We start from the raw sequence: 18,819 nt of genomic DNA, 5'->3' as shown, positions 1-18,819 counted from the left end.
ATCATCCAGCCAGATCTACCGACAATCTTATCTCTCAGATAGATCGAGTCGACAGATCCATCGCCGAGTGCGTCAGGCTCGGCGAGGACACTCTTCGGCACTGCAATGACCCGAATCGGATCGCTTTCGGGCTCCGCAACGCTGCTACGACGTACTTGGACCAGATTCGAGTGCGACTACCCGACCCGGCTACCTTCGGTCAGATCCAATCTGACCCGACCTCGGAAGAGGAACTTGGCTTCCAACATGCCTCGTTCACCCTCCCGCCCAACCACTCTTCTGCGATGGAGCATCACCGGATCTTCTTCACCTCCGACGACTCCGACACTCGTGAAAACGAGACCGACGAGGAGAAGGCTCAACGACTCCACCGCAACGAGGTCCACGCCGACACGACGCACAATGATGCGGCCATTGATCGGGCCTACCGCGACCTGGAGAATGCCGAACACCACAACCCCAGGAATCGGCGCTCTCCGATCCAACCCCGCAACCTCGACGCCGACTTCATCCTCAACTACAACGGCCAAGACATCTTCGCTATGCCATCGGCCAACCTCGCCGCAGTGTTCCAGGTTCTCGAGGGTCTTCCGGAGACCCCCGAGATTGTCAAGGCTCGCACTCGTCTGCATGTGGCCGCCACGTAAGCCCAGCAGCTACGCGAGGACAACTCGGCTTACCGCGTCCAGTCGAGCCACCACTCGACATGACCACACTACGACGACGGAGAGGTCAACCAGGGTGACCTTCACGACCAACTCAACCAGTAAGATCTGCGTCAGCGCATCAACAATCGCCACCGCCCACGCGACGCCGCCGAGCACGAGCGACGTCGCTAGTATGACGAGGAACTCGGCGACTCCGACGTCGACTGTGGCCACCGGGGTGGCAGATGTCCACAACGACCCCACCGCTACAACGACCCCGGCAACGATCTCGATGGCTTCTCCGCTTTCTCCCGTCGGCTCCGGGCCATCCAGTGGCCCGCCACCTTCAAGCCTACCGGGATCGAGAAGTACGACGGCGAGTCGGACCCCAAGACATGGCTGCGCGCCTACATCGTCGTCCGAGCTGCGTGCGGCGACAACGACATCATGGCCGCCTACTTCCCGGTCATGATGGGTCCCCAAGCTCTCAACTGGCTCGAAGTGCTCCCCGCTGGCTCCATCAACAGCTGGCAAGATCTCTGCAACGCCTTCGTCCAGTACTACCAGGCATCCTGCCCAGGTCCCAAAACTAGATGGGATCTGAGAAGTGTCGTGCAACAACCGGACGAGTCCCTCCGCGACTACATCAAGAGGTACTTTGCTAACCGTAATACCATTACGGAACCTGATGACAGGGACGTCATCCACTACTTCAACGAAGGCCTCCACAACATCGAACTATGGAGGAAGATGTTCGAGACCTACCCCAAGACCGTGGGCGACATGATGACGGTTGTCAACAAACACGCCGACATGGAAGAAGCCGAGCGGGCCCGCCACCTGCACAAGAACGACCACTCCAAGTGTCCCCCTCAGCGGGACAACCGCTCGGAATGACATCGCAACGATCGCCCACCTCGTTACGAGAAGAAGCACGACTGCGCTGAGTCGTCCAAGAAACGGGACTGCAAGCGTGGCCCCGAGAACACCATCGCTGTCGCTGAACGATCCCAGTTTCGCTCCACCCTCAACCAAGCGGATCTGGACCGGCTCCTAGATGGCAAGTGTCCTGGGCACAAGGATGCAAACCACACCGCCCAGGAGTGCCGAGCACTCTCCAACGGCGTCATCAAGGACGACGACCCCAAGCGACCCCGCTGTGACAACCTCGACAGGCCGGGTTGTTCCAGAACTACCCAGGCGTGCCCACTGAGGCGCAACTCACCCAGGCCAGACGACGATGACCAGAGGGAAGATTCCCCAAGGAACTTCCAGGAAACAGATAGGGCCGTCAACTTCATAAACGGCGGCCCCAGTAAGCCATCATGCCAGTGCAAGCTCAAGATGGATGATCGTGAAGTCAACCTGGTGTTCAAACAACTGGATGAACCCCTCTAGTGGTTGGAGACGCCGATCACCTTCGACCGCCGCGACCACTAGGTCCGCCTGCCCAGGCCGGGTGCTTACCCCCTCGTGGTCAGCCCGGTGGTGAGCCAGGTCCGCCTGGCCAAAGTACTCGTCGACGGAGGTAGTGCCCTCGACATCATCTTCGCCAGCATGTTGCAGAGCATGGGCTATGACATGGCATCCATATTCCCATCTGACTAGGCCTTCTACGGCATCATCCCTGGAGCCGGGTTGACTCTGGTCGGCCAGGCCACCTTGCCGGTCACCTTCGGCACACGCGACAACTACCGCGCAGAGTACGTCAACTTCGAGGTCGCCGAGTTCGAGACTTCCTACCACGCCATCCTGGGAAGACCCTCCCTCACCAAGTTCATGGCGATCCCCAACCACACGTATCTTCTCCTGAAGATGCCAGCTCGAAAGGGGGTCCTCTCGGTCTACGGAGATCTTCAGACCTCATACGCGTGTGAGGCCAAAAACATCGAGCTCTCCGACACCCTGGAATGATCCAGGAACACGGTTCTTGTTGCTCAGGCAGCAAAGAACCTCCCGGCAGATCAGCAGCAAATCCCTGCCAAGGAGTCGACTTCTGAGTCGTAGCTCACGCCAGCCGTGGCGACCAAGACCATCGTCCTCCGGGACGATGAACCGCACAAGACCGCCGTGATTGGGGCCAGCCTCGACTCGGCGTAGGAAGGTGCGCTCACCTCCTTCCTCCGGGAGAATTGGGACATCTTCGCATGGAAGCCATCTGACATGCCTGGGGTCCCAAGGGAGGAGGCTGAGCACTCATTAGATCTGGACAAGAAGGCGAAGCCCGTCAAACAACAGCTCCGCCGCTTGGCGCAAGATTGAAAGGAGGCCATTAGGGTAGAAGTAACCCGGCTCCTAGCCGCCGGTTTCATCAGATAAGTCACACACCCAGATTGGGTGGCAAACCCAGTCCTTGTAAAAAAAGAAAAATGGTGAATGGAGAATGTGTGTTGACTATACCGACCTCAACAAACACTGCCCTAGGACCCCTTTCCTCTACCACGCATCGACCAGGTCGTCGACTCGATGGCCGGGTGCGTTCTTCTTTCTTTTCTTGACTGTTACTCAGGGTACCACCAGATAGCCCTCAAGGAGTCGGATCAGGAGAAGACATCCTTCATCACCCCCTTCGGGGCCTACTGCTACAATACCATGACGATCGGCCTCAAGAACGCTGGCGCGACCTACCAGAAGGCCATTCAGAGATGCCTCCAGGGGCAGATCGGGCGCAACACCGAGGCCTATGCCGATGATGTCGTCGTCAAGATAAAATGTAATGACCAGTTCATTATAGATCTCTCCGAGACATTTGAAAATATCAGGAAATTCAAATGGAAGCTCAACCCGACCAAGTGTGTGTTCGGTGTCCCGTCCGGAAAACTACTCGGCTTCATAGTCAGTAGCCGGGGCATCGAATCCAACCCCACCAAGGTCAACGCCATCAGGTTCATGAAGCCTCCAAGGAGAAAAAAGGACCTAATGAAGCTCACAGGGTGCATGGCTGCCTTGAGTCAGTTCATAAGCCGACTCGGCGACAGAGGCCTACCCGTCTTCAAACTTCTCCGGAAGTCTGACAAGTTTGAGTGGAACAACGATGCTTCCAAAGCATTCCAGGAGCTCAAGGATTTCCTTACCTCGCCGCATGTCCTAACAGCACCAGAAGACGGGGAAGTCCTCCTCCTGTACATCGCCACCACTACCAGCGTAGTAAGTACTGTCCTGGTCGTCGAAGGCGACGAGCCGGGTCACATCTACAAGGTACAGCGACATGTCTACTTAATCAGTGAAGTACTCGTCAAATTCAAGGCACGCTACCCCCAAGTGTAGAAGCTGCTATACGCTATCCTCATCACATCAAGAAAGCTCCGACACTACTTCCAGGCTCACAAGATCAAGGTGGCCTCATCATATCCACTCGGCGACATCCTCCACAACAAGGACGCCAACGGCCGAGTCGTCAAATGGTCAGTAGAACTCGGCGCATTCTCGATTGAATTCACGCCGCGGTCCACCATCAAGTCTCAAGCGTTGGCCGACTTCGTTGCCGAGTGGACCGAGATCCAAGATCCTCCACCAGACACCAGATCCGAGCACTAGATCATGTACTTTGATGGCGTCCTCAATCGTGATGGAGCCAGCGCTGGAGTTCTCTTCATCTCCCCGAAAGGTGAACAACTCAAGTACGTCCTCCAGCTACTTTTCAAGGCCACCAACAACGCTGCCGAGTATGAAGCTCTCATTCACGGTCTCCAGATCGCTGTTACACTCAGCATCAAGCATCTGTTGGCATATGGTGACTCCAAAGTCGTCATACAGCAAGTCAACAAGGACTGGGAGTGCACCAAGGAAAAGATGGACACCTATTGCAGGGAGATCAGGAGGCTCTAAGCCAAGTTTTATGGTCTGGAGTTCCACCACATCCCCAGGGACGACAACGTGGCAGCCGATGTCCTGTCCAAGCTCGGATCCAAGTGGTCCATCGTACCACCCGGCATGTTCATTCAAGCACTCAACAGCCCTACGGTCATGTTGGAAGTGGAACCTCCCACAAAGCCCGACTTGGTCCCGGCCATAGGACAGGAGGTCCTAACCCTTGATACCGACTGGCACTCCCCAATCATCGACTTCATCAAAAACAAAAAAAGCTACCCAAAAGGAAAGGAACACGAGAAGCTTGCTCGCCGGTCAAGCAACTACGTCGTCATAGGAACCGAGCTGTTCAGGCACTCGGCTTCCTCAAGAACCCTGTGCAAATGCGTTGCACAGGACGAAGTGATGAGGACATGACCAATACGCATATGACCAAGGCCCAAGTGAAGATAGAGTTCAAAGCCCACTCCACATTGAAGTCCGATTTATTCGCGAGTCCGGTTCGGACTGCAGGAGCAGGCCTCACAAAAACGGACGCCCAGGCCACATACGGGCTCCGTTTTGGGCGTTCTATATATCGTTGGAAAGCTAAGGAGATAGTCTTTCCAACCCAACTGATCCCATATCAAAATACGCTTGGAGTCGACGGGAATCGTCGAAACAACATGACGACCAGAATCTGCCTGGATGCAGCGACGCCAGTTTTTGGGCCCGAAGGCCTTGTACTCCCTAGGGTTGCCCGGCCACCCCCTTGGCCGCCCCCCTAGCCTCTCTCTTCTATATACACAGCAGCCGCCATTAGGTTACGGGGGTTTTGCTTAGATTATTCTGTCGAGAACAGTTTCGCCGCCGTGTCGGTTTGTGAGACCCCAACTTGAGATTAATCTTTCATCTGCAGAGTCACTTCAATTGAGCTGCGTTCTTTCGAGTTCTTGCTTGTGTTCTTCGTTGCGCTTGCAGGGATTAGCCTTCTTGGCGAGGTCAACCGGGTTGTGACACAGTTGATAACCAGAGGAGTTGTGGTGCTAAGATTGCTGGATTCGGGTCTTAGGATCTGAAGCCGGATCGGTGTGTCTCGCTCCGCCTACAACGAGAGTTATCCAGAACCTGACGGAAGATCAGGGAACCCACGTCCCCATTATTTGGTATTCAGAGACTCAGGTTTACTGTCAGGTTTCACATCTATCTTTAGTTTCATCAATTTCGCCATTGTCCCACAGTCCACCAAAAAGCCCTAGAAAATTTTGTGTTCGTGCTGTTTTCCCATCCCATTAGCCCTTTTAAGCCATTGCATATTTTGATATCGGAGTCCGCATCATTGAGTTTGTGTCCATAGTCGTGGTCTTGTTGCTGGTTTAGATCGAGTTCTTAGATTGGTTTGAGTTTTGCATCGTGTCACCGTGTCCTTTTCCATCTCGTCATCACGTCCGGTTCGCACTTGTTTCTGTCCAGTTCGGTATTTTGTTGATATCTCTCACATACGAACTCGGATTTTTGTGTTCTAGTACTTTCTGGAAAGCTTGTGAAATTATCTACAACTTAATCAATTGTGAGAATTCCAGAAAACGTAGTTATCTGCGCCTAATCTGTATTGGAAGCCAATCTGTTGGTTACCCAGAAATTTCTGAGTAGTCTGTATTTCGGGGTCAATATCTTCTACTTCCTTTATCCAAAAGAGACTTTCCATATATTGAAAAGAAAGAGAAAAAGAGTATCTACAACTTTTGTGTTGTAAGTTTTCGTGTTTGGGGTCTCTAAATTTGTCAAACAGCCTGTATAAGTTTATGTAGCAAATCTGTAATTTACAGACAACAATTTTGTGATAGTGTGGAGTTGTCTCTTGCTCTTGTGGCACTTTTGAATAGAAAAAGAAAGAAAGAAAAAGGCAAGTGCATAAAAAAGAGCCGCACAAAAAAAAAGAAAAAAAATCAGAAGTGCTTGCATCCTTTTGTGTCCTTTGTGCTTGGTATATGTCGCTTGCTTGCTTGAACTAGTTCTAGGAACACGTTTAGGCCAGCAACATTGATAAGTACTTTGGATATTTATTCAATTTTTGCTATCTGATTTTCAATTGTGCTAATCCTTGCTACTAAATAAAGCCCCCCGAAGCTCCACATATTACTTCAGATCAGTACACCCAAAGGATCTTGCAATCTTGGTACCACTTCCTCACAGGTATCACGAACCAGCCACCGGTTGTACCATCCTCTGCTTTGTATTGGTAAGAACACTTGTTAGAGATTGGTAAGACGTGCGAGATTGTGTTTCCACCATCCACATCCACATATAGTAGTTGATAGGGATAACCTTTTTGTGTTTTCTCTTGTCTACTTACTAACAATGTCAGGTAACACTGAGATTGCTCAACGAGTGTTGAGTTCTCAAATGGAGAAAGTGGAGCAAAATCAATTCAACAATTTGTTCCAGACTTTCTTTGCCGTGATGGAACGACGTTGCCGAGTCATCATTGATGGTGAGACTTGCACCAACCTTGCAAGTTTAGAGCTAGTCGAGAAGCTTGGTCTGACCACAAAGCCACATCCACATCCATACTACATGCAATGGGTAAATTCTTACGATAAGATTAAGGTAACTGAAATTGCACATATTGAATTTAGCATTGGTTTTTACAAGAGTAGTGCTAATTTTGATATAGTACCCATGCAAGCATGTCATTTATTGCTAGGAACGCCATGGATTAATATAAATGATGTGGTACATAAAAAGGTTGCAAATAGATATTCTTTCAACTACAATGGAAGAAAAATTACACTTAAATCTATGACTGCAACTGAAATTTTAGAAGCTGATCTTGAAAGAGCGGAGAGAAGAAAGAATGAGCCTTTTAGAAAAGAATGGATTATTTCAGATGTTACAGTGTCTTTCTCTAAATCTGATTTTGTACAAATTAAAGATATCGCTTTGTCTTCTGTTGGACCTAATATTTTGCAGCATGTATCTAAAACAGAAGACAAGGTGATAGAGAAGGAACAGGTAATTGTCTCAGGTAAGAGCTCTCTTGATGTGCTGAATTTGTCCACCACTCATGCTATAATAGAGCAACATTTAGTGGACACCAAATCTGAATTGACTTTGTCACATGATAAATATTCTACTAAATTTGGTGATAAAGAAGAGTTGTGTGATAGTTCTATGTTTATCCCTGTGCCACAACTTGTGAAGGAAATTGATCCTTTTATTTTGGAACCAAAGACTTATGCTAAAAATAAACATTTGATTCCAATTGCTACAGAAAAGGATGAAAGGACATTGTTGTCTTCTTTAAATACTTTGGGTTATATAGAGTTTGATACTTTGTGTGCACTTAGTAGTTTGGAGGAGAAATTTAATTGTGTTGGATTGCCATGGTTATCTCGATGTACATATCACTTTATTGGCAATTATAATTGTAAAGGAGAGTACATGGTGCATCGTGTTTATATGTGTTCAAATCTGAAATCTCCTTTTGCTATGCAACAATTAGATGAAAAAGAGGGCTATTTTAAGACTAATCCTATCACGCAGAGTTCCTCTTGTTCTTCTTTGTTTGTTTTGTCACAACAGGTTCAATTTCAAGAAGGGGAGCAACGCAGGATCATGTCAAGAATGGGAACAACTACTTCCGCAAGCATCAGCGACTTTGAGTCGAGGACGACTCAAAACCAAGAAGGGGAGAATGATGAGGACATGACCAATACGCATATGACCAAGGCCCAAGTGAAGATAGAGTTCAAAGCCCACTCCACATTGAAGTCCGATTTATTCGCGAGTCCGGTTCGGACTGCAGGAGCAGGCCTCACAAAAACGGACGCCCAGGCCACATACAGGCTCCGTTTTGGGCGTTCTATATATCGTTGGAAGCTAAGGAGATAAGCTTTCCAACCCAACTGATCCATATCAAAATATGCTCGGAGTCGACGGGAATCGTCGAAACAACATGACGACCAGAATCTGCCTGGATGCAGCGACGCCAGTTTTTGGGCCCGAAGGCCTTGTACTCCCTAGGGTTGCCCGGCCACCCCCTTGGCCGCCCCCCTAGCCTCTCTCTTCTATATACACAGCAGCCGCCATTAGGTTACTGGGGTTTTGCTTAGATTCATTCTGTCAAGAACAGTTGTCGCCGTTCATCGGTTTGTGAAACCCCAACTTGTGAGATTAATCAATCATCTGCAGAGTCACTCTATTTGAGCTGCGTTTCTTTCGAGTTCTTGCTTGTGTTCTTCGTTGCGCTTGCAGGGATTAGCCTTCTTGGCGAGGTCAACCGGGTTGTGACACGGTTGATAACCAGAGGAGTTGTGGTGCTAAGATTGCTGGATTCGGGTTTTAGGATCTGAAGCCGGATCGGTGTGTCTCGCTCCGCCTACAACGAGAGTTATCTAGAACCTGACGGAAGATCGGGAACCCACGTCCCCATTACGAAGGAGTCCGACTCCTTAGCGATATCCACTCGGGTATCTACGGCAACCACGCGGGCAACTCTACCCTCATGGGGAAAGCCTTTCGATCAGGCTTCTACTAGCCCACAGCTCTGGCCGATGCCCGAAACATCATCAGGCGATGTCCCAGGTGCCAGTTCTTCTCCAAGCAGTAGCATGTCCCGGCTCAGGCCTTACGGACCATATCGCCGTCCTGGCCATTCGCTTGCTGGGGACTCAACTCGGTGAGACCCCTAAAGACGGCCGTCGGTGGATACTATCACATATTTGTGGCCATCGACAAGTTCACAAAATGGATCGAAGTCAAGCCGGTGACAGCCACCACAACAGCCAAGGCAGCCGAGTTCATTGAGGAGATATCACACCGATTCGGGGTGCCTAACCGGATCATCACAGATTTGGGTACTTCATTCACGGGCTCCGAGTTCTGGGACTACTGCCAAGAAAGCTGCATCAACGTTTACTATGCCTCCGTGGCACACCCCAGGTGCAATGGCCAAGTTGAAAGGGCCAACGGCTTGATCCTCCAAGGCCTCAAAGGCAGAATTTTTGACCCGATCAAAAAGTATGGTGCAAAGTGGTTCCAAGAACTACCGAGAGTAGTTTGGGGACTACGCACACAAAGAAGCCGGGCTACCGGCTACTCGCCATTCTTCATGGTGTATGGTTCTGAAGCAGTCTTGCCATCGGACATAGCTTTTGGTGCTCCGGGCATCCAGAACTACGATGAGAAAGAAGCCAAAGCAGCTCGATGCACTGACATCGACTCGGCAAAGGAGCACCGCCTGACGGCCTCCATCCAGTATGTGAGATTTGAACAGCAGCACCGGCGCTACCATGATCGCAATGTTCACGAGCGCGACTTCAACGTCGGCGGCCTAGTTCTGCGACGAATCCAGTCGACCACCGGCGCTCACAAGCTGTCTTCCCTATGAGAGGGCCACTTTGTAGTCAGTGGGATAGTGGTTCCAGGAACCTACCACCTACAGAGGCCAGACGGTACAGACGTGGGCAACCCATGGAATATCGAACATCTACGTCGCTTCTATCCATAGAAGCATAGGAAATGCAAAGTTATGTGCCCATCTACTCATTCAATAAAGTTTGTTATATTCTAAATATTGCATTCAACTTACTCTTCGTTCTTTACCGAGTCGTTTTCAACACGCTCGGGGGCTGTGTTCCGGCCACCCAGCCAACCCCCACTCGGAGTCCGACCAGTCGGACAGGAACAACCCGGTTTGTCTTTACTGAACACAGCCGAGTGCGTTCAGGAACAACTCTGTGTCACCCTGACCAAACGCGCACATTGATGATCTGCTCTCAAGCGCTAATCAAAGGGCTCAGAGATCGCTTTCCACCTATTCGGCAAATTCAGAAAAGAACCCAGACCGTGGGCATAACATTAACATCAAATAAAATTAAAGCATTATTTACATAAACATTGTCCTCAGCTGGTCCACTCTGACCAACTTTCCTTGCAGCAAAAACTCCTGGAGAACGGCAGCCTACAGCTCGGCCACGACGCGCTTGGCGATCTCCAGGACGGCGGCGTGGTTGGCCTCCCACTTGGCGTCAGAGCAATCCTCAAGGACGCCGTCTCCCACCGGGTCCAGATCCGCTTCCGCGAGGTGGGTCTTCACAAGACCCAGGGTATGCTGCACTGCATCCTTGGCAGCTCCCCTGATGCAGGCCTCCAGCCGCCCGCGGGGCACCTCTAGCCTCTCATCCAGGCTCACGGCAGTCGCCACGCCCTCGGGCTCGAAATCCCCAAGCAGCGCCTCCAGCAGCCTGCTCAGGCGATCCAGCGTCGCCCGGCCCTGTGCCACCTGATCCTCCGCTTTTGCAAAAAGCACCCGGCTGGGTCATCCCAAGCCGAAGAACATGATAGAAAGAACATAGCGTATGATCTCCGGGTCGTACCTCGCCGAGCCTCCCACTCCAGGTGAAGCTTCTCCTTGGTGGCGGCCTCCCGTGCTTCGGCCACCTCTCGGAGCTTCTGTAGCTCCTCGTTGGCCTTGGTGCAGGCCCCCAGCTCTAAACAAAAGCAAGTCAGAGACAAACAAGCACGCAAAGAACTCGGCAAACATGATCCGACTACATACCGTGCTTCTCCTTGTGCAGAGCATCCTCGGCCTTGACCTTGTCGGCCTCTAGATGGATGCTCCGCTCCTCCAGCTCGGCCACCCTAGCCTCGAGCCCCGCCACCCGACCGATGGCGGTGCTCCCCTTGGCCAGCTCCTGGGCGCCTGCTCCGACATGTCTACAAGAGCCTGAAAAACAACTATGCATTACAAGACAGCGCCTGCAAAAACAAGTCGGCTTCAAAAATGAGCGAGGCAGGAGACTTACCGCGACCCAATCATGGGTCAACTTTGCGCACTCGACCAGCGGGGGCCTGACCCCCTCGGTGGGCTCGGCTCGGGTCCTCTCCGCCTCAATGGCCGGGACCTCCGTGGTCCTGACCACCTCAATGGCCGGGACTTCCAAGGCCCCGACCTCCACGTCCACCGCCCCTTCATCGCGGGGCGGATCCTGCATCTCCACATCACGGGGAGGGGGGGAACCCTGTTCCTAGCCTCCTCCTCCCTCTTCTCCTCCTCCTCGTGGCGGCCGCGGCTCTTTGCCGGGCTCACCCGCGGTGAGGCAAGCTTCGCGGCATCACTGGAGCCGCCTCATTGGACGACTCCTCAGCCTTCCTCTTGGCGCCGCCGAGCGTCGCCCTCCTACACCAACAACAAGGGAACTAAGAACGACTCCAGGAAATAAAAATCAAGGCAAAATGGGATCAAGATTGCGGAGGTTACCCGACGCTGCGATGCAGCGGGAACTTTAGCCTCAGCGGCGCGGCCGGTGGAGTCCCAGAGCCGGCGCGCGGGGGCGTCTCCTCCCCGTGCAGTTGGCCCAGCACCTGGGCCGCTTCCTTCTCGACCTGGGTTCCGGCAGATGCCACCCCACCTCAGCAGTGGCCGGGGGCGCCGATGCTCCCCGAACTTTGCTCGTCCCCTTCCGGGTCGAGCTCCTCAACGACTGTTGCGCCGCCGCTAACCCATCCTTCGATAGCTGGATCTTCCTGATGGTGCGGCGCGTCTTCCTCCTCATGGCGGCTGATGGCGGCGGCCCCGAGGCTCCGGTGATCTCCACATCCGGCTCACTCCCCATGGAGGAGTCGGAGGAGAACTCGGCCTTCTCCTCCGCCAGCTCGCGCAGCTCGGCGGGGGCGGCGGCGTCCTTCCCAGGGTCCCCCTCAGGCAGAGAAGCGAGGGACTAGTACTCCAAGACCTTGGCCTGCAAGAGTACCGAGTTGTTATACAACCCAATGGGTGCACTTGGAAAAACAGAGCAAAAATAGAGGAAGAAACTCGGAGTGAACAAAACAACTCGGCAAAGTTCAAGAAGACCTACGGCATCAGTTGGCCACTTCAGACAGTGGGCCTTGTGACAACCCTTCTCCTGGATCTGCCTCGCCATGATGTGGGCGATCCAGTTCGCGATCTCATCCTGGGGAACCTTGCGTTCGTGTCCCTGGGTTGGGTCCCGATGACCCCAATACTCGAAGGCTGGGTGGACCCTCTCCTGGATCGGCTGTGTGAGCCACCTACAGAAGGAGATGGCCACCGCATCCCCCATCACGCCCAGTGCCGACAAGTCGGCGATCTCTTTGAGGAGGCGCTCCACCTGTGCCATCTCCTCAGTGGTTGGCAGCTCCTCCCAGCACGCCTTGTACTCCGGCACGCAGTCGGTGCGTGCCGGGAGGCAGGACACTGGGTTCGCCACCACGAACCATTCCCGCGTCCACCCCTTGTTCGTGTCGCGGAGCTCAAAGTTGGGGTAGATGCTCCCCTGGCGTAGCGAGAAGGCGGCCCCACCCACGACGTTCCGGCAAACGTTGGACGGGTGCCCCTTGAGGCGGTACAGAGCCAGCCACAGATTAAAGTGGGGAACGATCCCCAAGTACCCCTCACAGAGGTGGATGAAGATGGCGATCTGTGCAATTGAATTTGGCTTGAGATGAGTTATCTCAAGCCCGTAGAAATAGAGAAGCCCGTGGAAAAATGCCCCCGCGGGCAGTGCGAAGCCCTTCTCGTAGAAGGACTTGAACACGACCGCTTGGTTCGTGTCCTCCGACAGGAACTCTTCCCCATAGTTGCACCGCCACCCGGAGATCTGCTTCTCTAGGAGCAGGCCACGCTCCACAAGGTCCTGGATGTGGATCTCTTGGAGCGAGCACTTCTGCCAAGACAATGACGGCGGCGGGGCCTCTCCGGAGCTCCCCGAAGTCGAGGACGCAGATGCAGAGGGCGAGGCGGCTATGGCGATTGCGGTGAAGACTAGGTGAGGGGAGGAAGTTGCGAGGAAGATGAAGGCCGAGAACTCTGGAAGCTTGCCGAGCTGGCTAAGGCGGCAGAAAGCTCTGGAACGCTCGGGAATAGGGTGGCCACTCCGCGCCGCCTCCCTGTTTAAATATCGGAGTCCCCCACAATGGGCAGATCCGAAATTAACGGTCGGATTTGATCGGGCTGGCGATCTCACAGTGGATAAGGTGGGATAAAAGGTAACTTTCATTTTTACCGTTGCCTCTAACAATCCCGCTCCCCTGTTAGCCGCGATAGATCCGCGTGGAGAATAACGGTTGGATTTTCACCCTGATGCGAATATACTTCAAATATTCCTGTAAACGACTCGGCACGTCTCTGTGACTCTGCTAGCTACCCTGCTCGGGGGCTGGGTGCCACCTACTACCCGGCGTGTCTCCGCGACCCAGCCAGGGCCTCATGGCCCGGACGCCATGATGACTCGGCGCATCTCCGTGACTCCGCCAGCTACCCTGCTCGGGGGCTGGGTGCCACCTACTACCCGGCGTGTCTCCGCGACCCAGCCAGGGCTTCAGGGCCCGGACGTCGTGACGACTCAGCGTGTCTCCGTGACTCTGCCAGCGACCCTACTCGGGGGTTGGGTGCCATCCACGACCTGGTGCATCTTCGTGACTTACCTAAGGCTTCAGGGCCTAGATGTTCGGGCTACTTGGAAAGTCTCAGAGGCTTAACCCAGGCCTCCAGGGTTAGGGTTACCAAGTCCAGTTAGATCACTGTGGCGACCTCAGGGTGGCCAGGCACTAATATCCTCAGGGGGCAGTGTAACAAAAATAACGACTTGATATTCAGACATTCGGACAGACGAGTTAAAGATCATTTCTTTGACCCTCGAAAAGCTTCTCTGAAACCTTCCGAGGGTCGGGGGCTACACCCAACGGGTGCGCCCAGGGGCGCATCCCGTTCTGAATCAAAAATCATGATGGACAAATATCAAGAGCACTGAAGGAGTTTGCTCAAGTACCACAAAAGTTCGACTCGGCCCTCCGGCGCTCGAGGGCTTGACGGAGGTAGATCTACGTACCTTCCTGCCGAGTGGGGTCCCTGAACCTAGGAGACTAACCTGCTCGGTGACACGGCTACAACTACTCGGTGTGCAGGACTCGGCTGTGCGCAGAAGAGGATCCTCAGAGGATTAGGATAAGAGGCTCCAACTAGAAGCCCGCATACCTATGAATCCTAGTCTATATAAGGGAGACGTAGACTGACCCATAGAGAGAGGCTCCTTTTCGCAGCATTACACAAACCCTAATACAACCCCAAAGATGAAGACTTCCTGGCGCTCGTGCTTGCGCTGCCGAGAGGTCATGTTCGTCGTCGGCCCTCCAAAGATGAAGAAGGCGTTCTCCATCGAGGGGAACTCGTCGTCTCCACTCTTGTCATCCGCATCCTTCTTCTTGTCCTCGTCGCGATGCGCGATGCATTTGTAGTACTTGCGGAGCATCTCACATTGCTCGAGTGTGTGATTGGCCGAGCCCTTGTGGTAAGGGCACGACTTCTTGAGCATGTCATCGAACAGGCTGCCACCGCCTCGAGGGCCCTTGTGATCCGGGGCAGTGATAAAGGCCTCATCGGAGTCCTCCGCTCGCCCCTGTTCGCACTGGTTCAGTGGGACCGGCTTCTTTCCTTTCTTTCCCCGCTTTTGCTTCTTGGCGGGGGTCTTGGTCTTGCTGTTGCTGGCCTCCGCGGGCGCATCCTCCTTGTGCTTGCTCGTCTTGTTGTCGAAGATGGCACCGACTGCCTCCTTGCCGGAAGCGAAGTTGGAGGCAGCATCGAACAACTCGTTGGTGCTGGCGGGATGGCTTCGCGCGAGCTCGTGCACCAAGTTCCTGCACGTCGTGCCTTCGAGGAAGGCGTTGATGACTTTGAAGTTGGTGACGCTAGGGAGCTCAGTGCATTGCTTAGAGAAGCATCGCACGTAGTCGCGCAGGGTTTCATCGGGCTTCTATCGATACCCTCGGAGATCCCAGGAGTTCTCAGGGTGCACGTAGGTGCCCTGGAAGTTGCCCACGAAGATCTTGACTTGGTCGACCCAGTCGTTGATCTGGTCCGCGGGCAGATGCTCGAGCCACGTTCGTGTGGCGTCGGCGAGGTGAAGGGGAAGGTTGCGGATGATGACCGCGTCGTCCGTTGCACCGCCCAGCTGGCATGCTAGGCGGTAGTCGTTGAGCCAGACCGCGAGGTTGGTCTCTACCGAGTACTTGACGAGGGTGGTGGGTTCGCGAAAGCATGGGGGAAAGGGAGCGATACGAATCTCCCGACTGAACACACGGGTACCCGGAGGTTCCGGCGACATGCCCTGTCGTGCTCGAGGTCGAAGCGGCCACCCCATCGAGGGGTGTTCTTCCTCCCGTTGATGATGTTGTGGGCGTCGCCGTCGTTGGTGCGCCCACGCGCATCGTGAAGGCGCTCCTTCACAGGAGGCTTCTTGATGCGATCGTGCACCGAGGGTGCCCTTGCGTCATCCAACATGGCTGCCTTGCCCTTTCCTCCTAGTGGAACGTACACTGAGGCCTCGTGGTCCTGCTATGCAGTCCCGCCGGCTTTTGACGATGCCACTGAATGCATTCGAGACGCGGAGGTCTTAGCCTGCTGCACCACAGCCTGCTCGATGAGCACCCATACCTCGTTGCGCAGGTTGCGGCCTTTGGTCGTTGAGGGCTCGGGCATGGCCTGAAGTAGGTAAGCCACCGCGACAAGCTTCTGGCTGGCCCTTTTTTAGGTCCAGCGATTTGTCGACATTGTCATCGACCAGGATCCGCTCCTGGGCGACACGCCCTACCGCTCGGGCGCGCGCACCGCGTGCGGTGCGTTCCTGCTCAAGCGCGGTACGTAGTAGTCGCATCTGCCATTGCTCCTCTTCGAGCCTTTTTTCAAGCTTCGTGAGTTGTGCCAGCTGAGCCCATCGTGCCGCCTAGCTTGACGAAGCGGCTGGCGTTGCGACCGGCACCACTGCTTGGTTTGCTGGTGGGGGCTCCTCGTTGTTTCCGTCGTCGCTTGGCGCTTCATCGACCACCCCATCCGCCAGCTCGACCATGAACCACTCCCGAGTGGGATCGTAATCCCCCGCGCTAGAGTCTTCGGAGCAGGTGAGGCAGTAGTTTGCCGCGAGCTGGAACGACCGGAAAATGTCGAGGTCACGGACCCCAGAGTAGTCTCAATTCGAGGCCGTGAAGTTGTCCATGAAGAAGTTGATGTCGTCGGCAATCGTGCCGGCAGTGTCGGGGTAGGAGTCGTCTGGTGACGACGCGATGAGGTTGCGGATCGAGATGAGGTGATGACCCGGCAGATCCTTGTACGCGCTCATGTTGGTGCTGACCGACGAGGCATAGGTCGCAGCCACATTGCGCATCCCGAAGAGAAAGTGCGACGGCGCAATCGCGCCCTCCTTGGGAGGCTCCGGAGCTGCACTCGGTGGTGGTGAAGAAGTGGTGACATCCCCCGCCGTGGCACCAGGCTGCGACACGTCAGCCTCGACCCACGAGGGGGAGTGAGGCGTGCCGCCCTACGCCGCTCCATGCACGCTTGTCATGCGCACTGGCCCGAACGCCTCCTGCGCTGGGGTGGTGGAGTCGGAGTGTCGGGGTTGGTCCTGGCCGGGAGAAGCTCCATGTCGTAACCATTGCCAGTCGCGACGAAGTCGAGGCTCTCGAACCGGAGCACCATGCCCGCCGGGAGTGGGCGTGGCTCGTCTGCCATCTGGAGAACTAGAGAGAATGAAGACAAAAGTCACGCAGCGTCACGCCCTACCTGGCGCGCCAACTGTCACTGTCCTGACTCGGCGGTCCGGCACCAACTAGTACGATGATGCGTGATCCATCACTCCGGATGGTTGATGCAAGAGGTAACACAGGGACACACGGGTTTATCTTGGTTCCGGCCGCACGTCTGGCAAAGGGGTGTGCGAATGCACTGTACTATCTTGCACAGGGGGTGCCTGTAGTAGGGGGTACAAGCGAGGCGAGAAAGGGAGGGAAGCTCCCAAGTCTCTGCTAAGTGATTGAGGCAAGTGCCAATGTCGTGCTCCAGGGAGCGTGTGTGTGTGTGCTAAGAAAGAGAACAAGAGAGTAGAAGATGATGAAGATAGAGTCCGCCCCTCCTTTTATAGACACAAGGAGGGGCGGAGCACATGTACGGGAGGGGAAGAAGTCGTTGTTCCTCCCCGAATCGGGGGCGCACAGTAAACAACTACTATACATAGTACGTTGTGGGGCTCCAAAGATCATGGAGCCGGACGTGCGGTTGTCCTGGGTGGCGTCCTGGCCTTGCGGAGATCACGCCGGCGTCTCTGCGGCTCCAGCGGGCGTCATGGCGTCTCCTGTAGAGGGTACCGTCCTCTGTGCATGATGTGGCGGCGTCTCGAGGGTCTTGCAGGCGGGAGTCTTGCTCTGGTCAAGGCCCGGGCCGCGTTCGAGGGTTGTGCCCATGCTGTTCGAGGGTTCCCCGGTGGGGAAAGTACGGGAGTTGGCGGCACAGTGGTAATAACAGTGCCGAGCACGTCGGGACTGGGCGTCGCAGGTTCCCACAGTGTCGTCACAGTGTCAGGGATGGCGAAGCTGTGGCCGGAGTTGGCAGATGGGATCCCGGTCATAGCCGCTGTGCGGAGTGGTGGTCTGACGCCGTCTAACCCGGGTGTTGCGGTGGAGTTGTTGGCATTTAATGCCGCCGTACAACGGGCGGGTGAGCAGACGGTCACCAGTTCCTTCTGCCGAGGGGTACCCTCGAGCGAGGCGGAGTTGGTTCTCTCTCTCTCGAGGGTAGGTTCACCACCCTCGAGCGAGGAGGAGTTGGTTTGCTACCCTTGAGCGTACGTTCGCTACCCTTGAGCGAAGCGGAGGTGCGGGGTGTCGTCGAGGGCCTCGACAGGGAGACCTCGAGCGAGGCAGAGGTGGCTCCACAGGTTCGAGGGGGGTTCGAATGGGCTGTACTATAGAGTCAGGCCGTGGGCCGAAGGCGAAGTGGGCCTCTTTGAGTCCTTTCCTTTCATTTCGGTCGGGAGGAGACTGTGGGCCTTCGTAGGCCCGATTGCCCAACACGTGTTTTACATTTTAAGGGTGATCTAGTCCCCTGGTTAGGGTGCCCCTAATCCTGGTACTCGACACTATGGACTACGTGTCCAAATGGGTAGAAGCACTTCCTTGTGTTGCGGCCGACTCAAGGAACTCCAAAAGAATGTTTTAGGAAACAATATTCCCGCGTTTTGGAGTTCCACGAGCTGTGATTAGCGATGGAGGCTTACACTTCATCGATAAAACCTTTAAGAAGTGCCTCAGCAAACTTGGGGTAGACCACCGGGTTGCTACTCCATACCATCCTCAAACAAGTGGTCAGGCAGAAACATCTAACAAGCAAATCAAAAACATTATGCAAAAGACCGTAAATGCCATGGGGAAGGGATGGAAGAGCAAATTACCGAGGCACTTTGGGCATATTGGACAGCTTATAAGACTCAGATAGGGATAACCGCCTACCAACTAGTCTACGGCAAGACCTGCCATCTTCCAGTTGAGCTAGAATTCAAGTCCCATTGGGCAATCAAGAGGTGGAATATGG

At 54.4% G+C, this 18,819-nt stretch overlaps 1 protein-coding gene across 1 annotated transcript; it reads left to right on the top strand.

Annotated features, from left to right (window-relative positions):
- Window positions 1–9,014: 9,014 nt before the first annotated feature.
- LOC120662448 lies at window positions 9,015–9,828 on the top strand. The gene is made up of 2 exons (XM_039941593.1): window positions 9,015–9,023; window positions 9,133–9,828. The coding sequence occupies exons 1-2, from the start codon at window positions 9,015–9,017 to the stop codon at window positions 9,826–9,828; spliced, it is 705 nt and encodes a 234-aa protein (XP_039797527.1).
- Window positions 9,829–18,819: the final 8,991 nt, after the last annotated feature.

This window comes from Panicum virgatum, chromosome 2N (assembly GCF_016808335.1).
Source record: "Panicum virgatum strain AP13 chromosome 2N, P.virgatum_v5, whole genome shotgun sequence".
In the NCBI taxonomy this organism is placed as follows: Eukaryota; Viridiplantae; Streptophyta; class Magnoliopsida; order Poales; family Poaceae; genus Panicum; species Panicum virgatum.
Note: the sequence above shows the minus strand (reverse complement) of the source record. Positions and strands in the feature narration are given on the sequence as shown.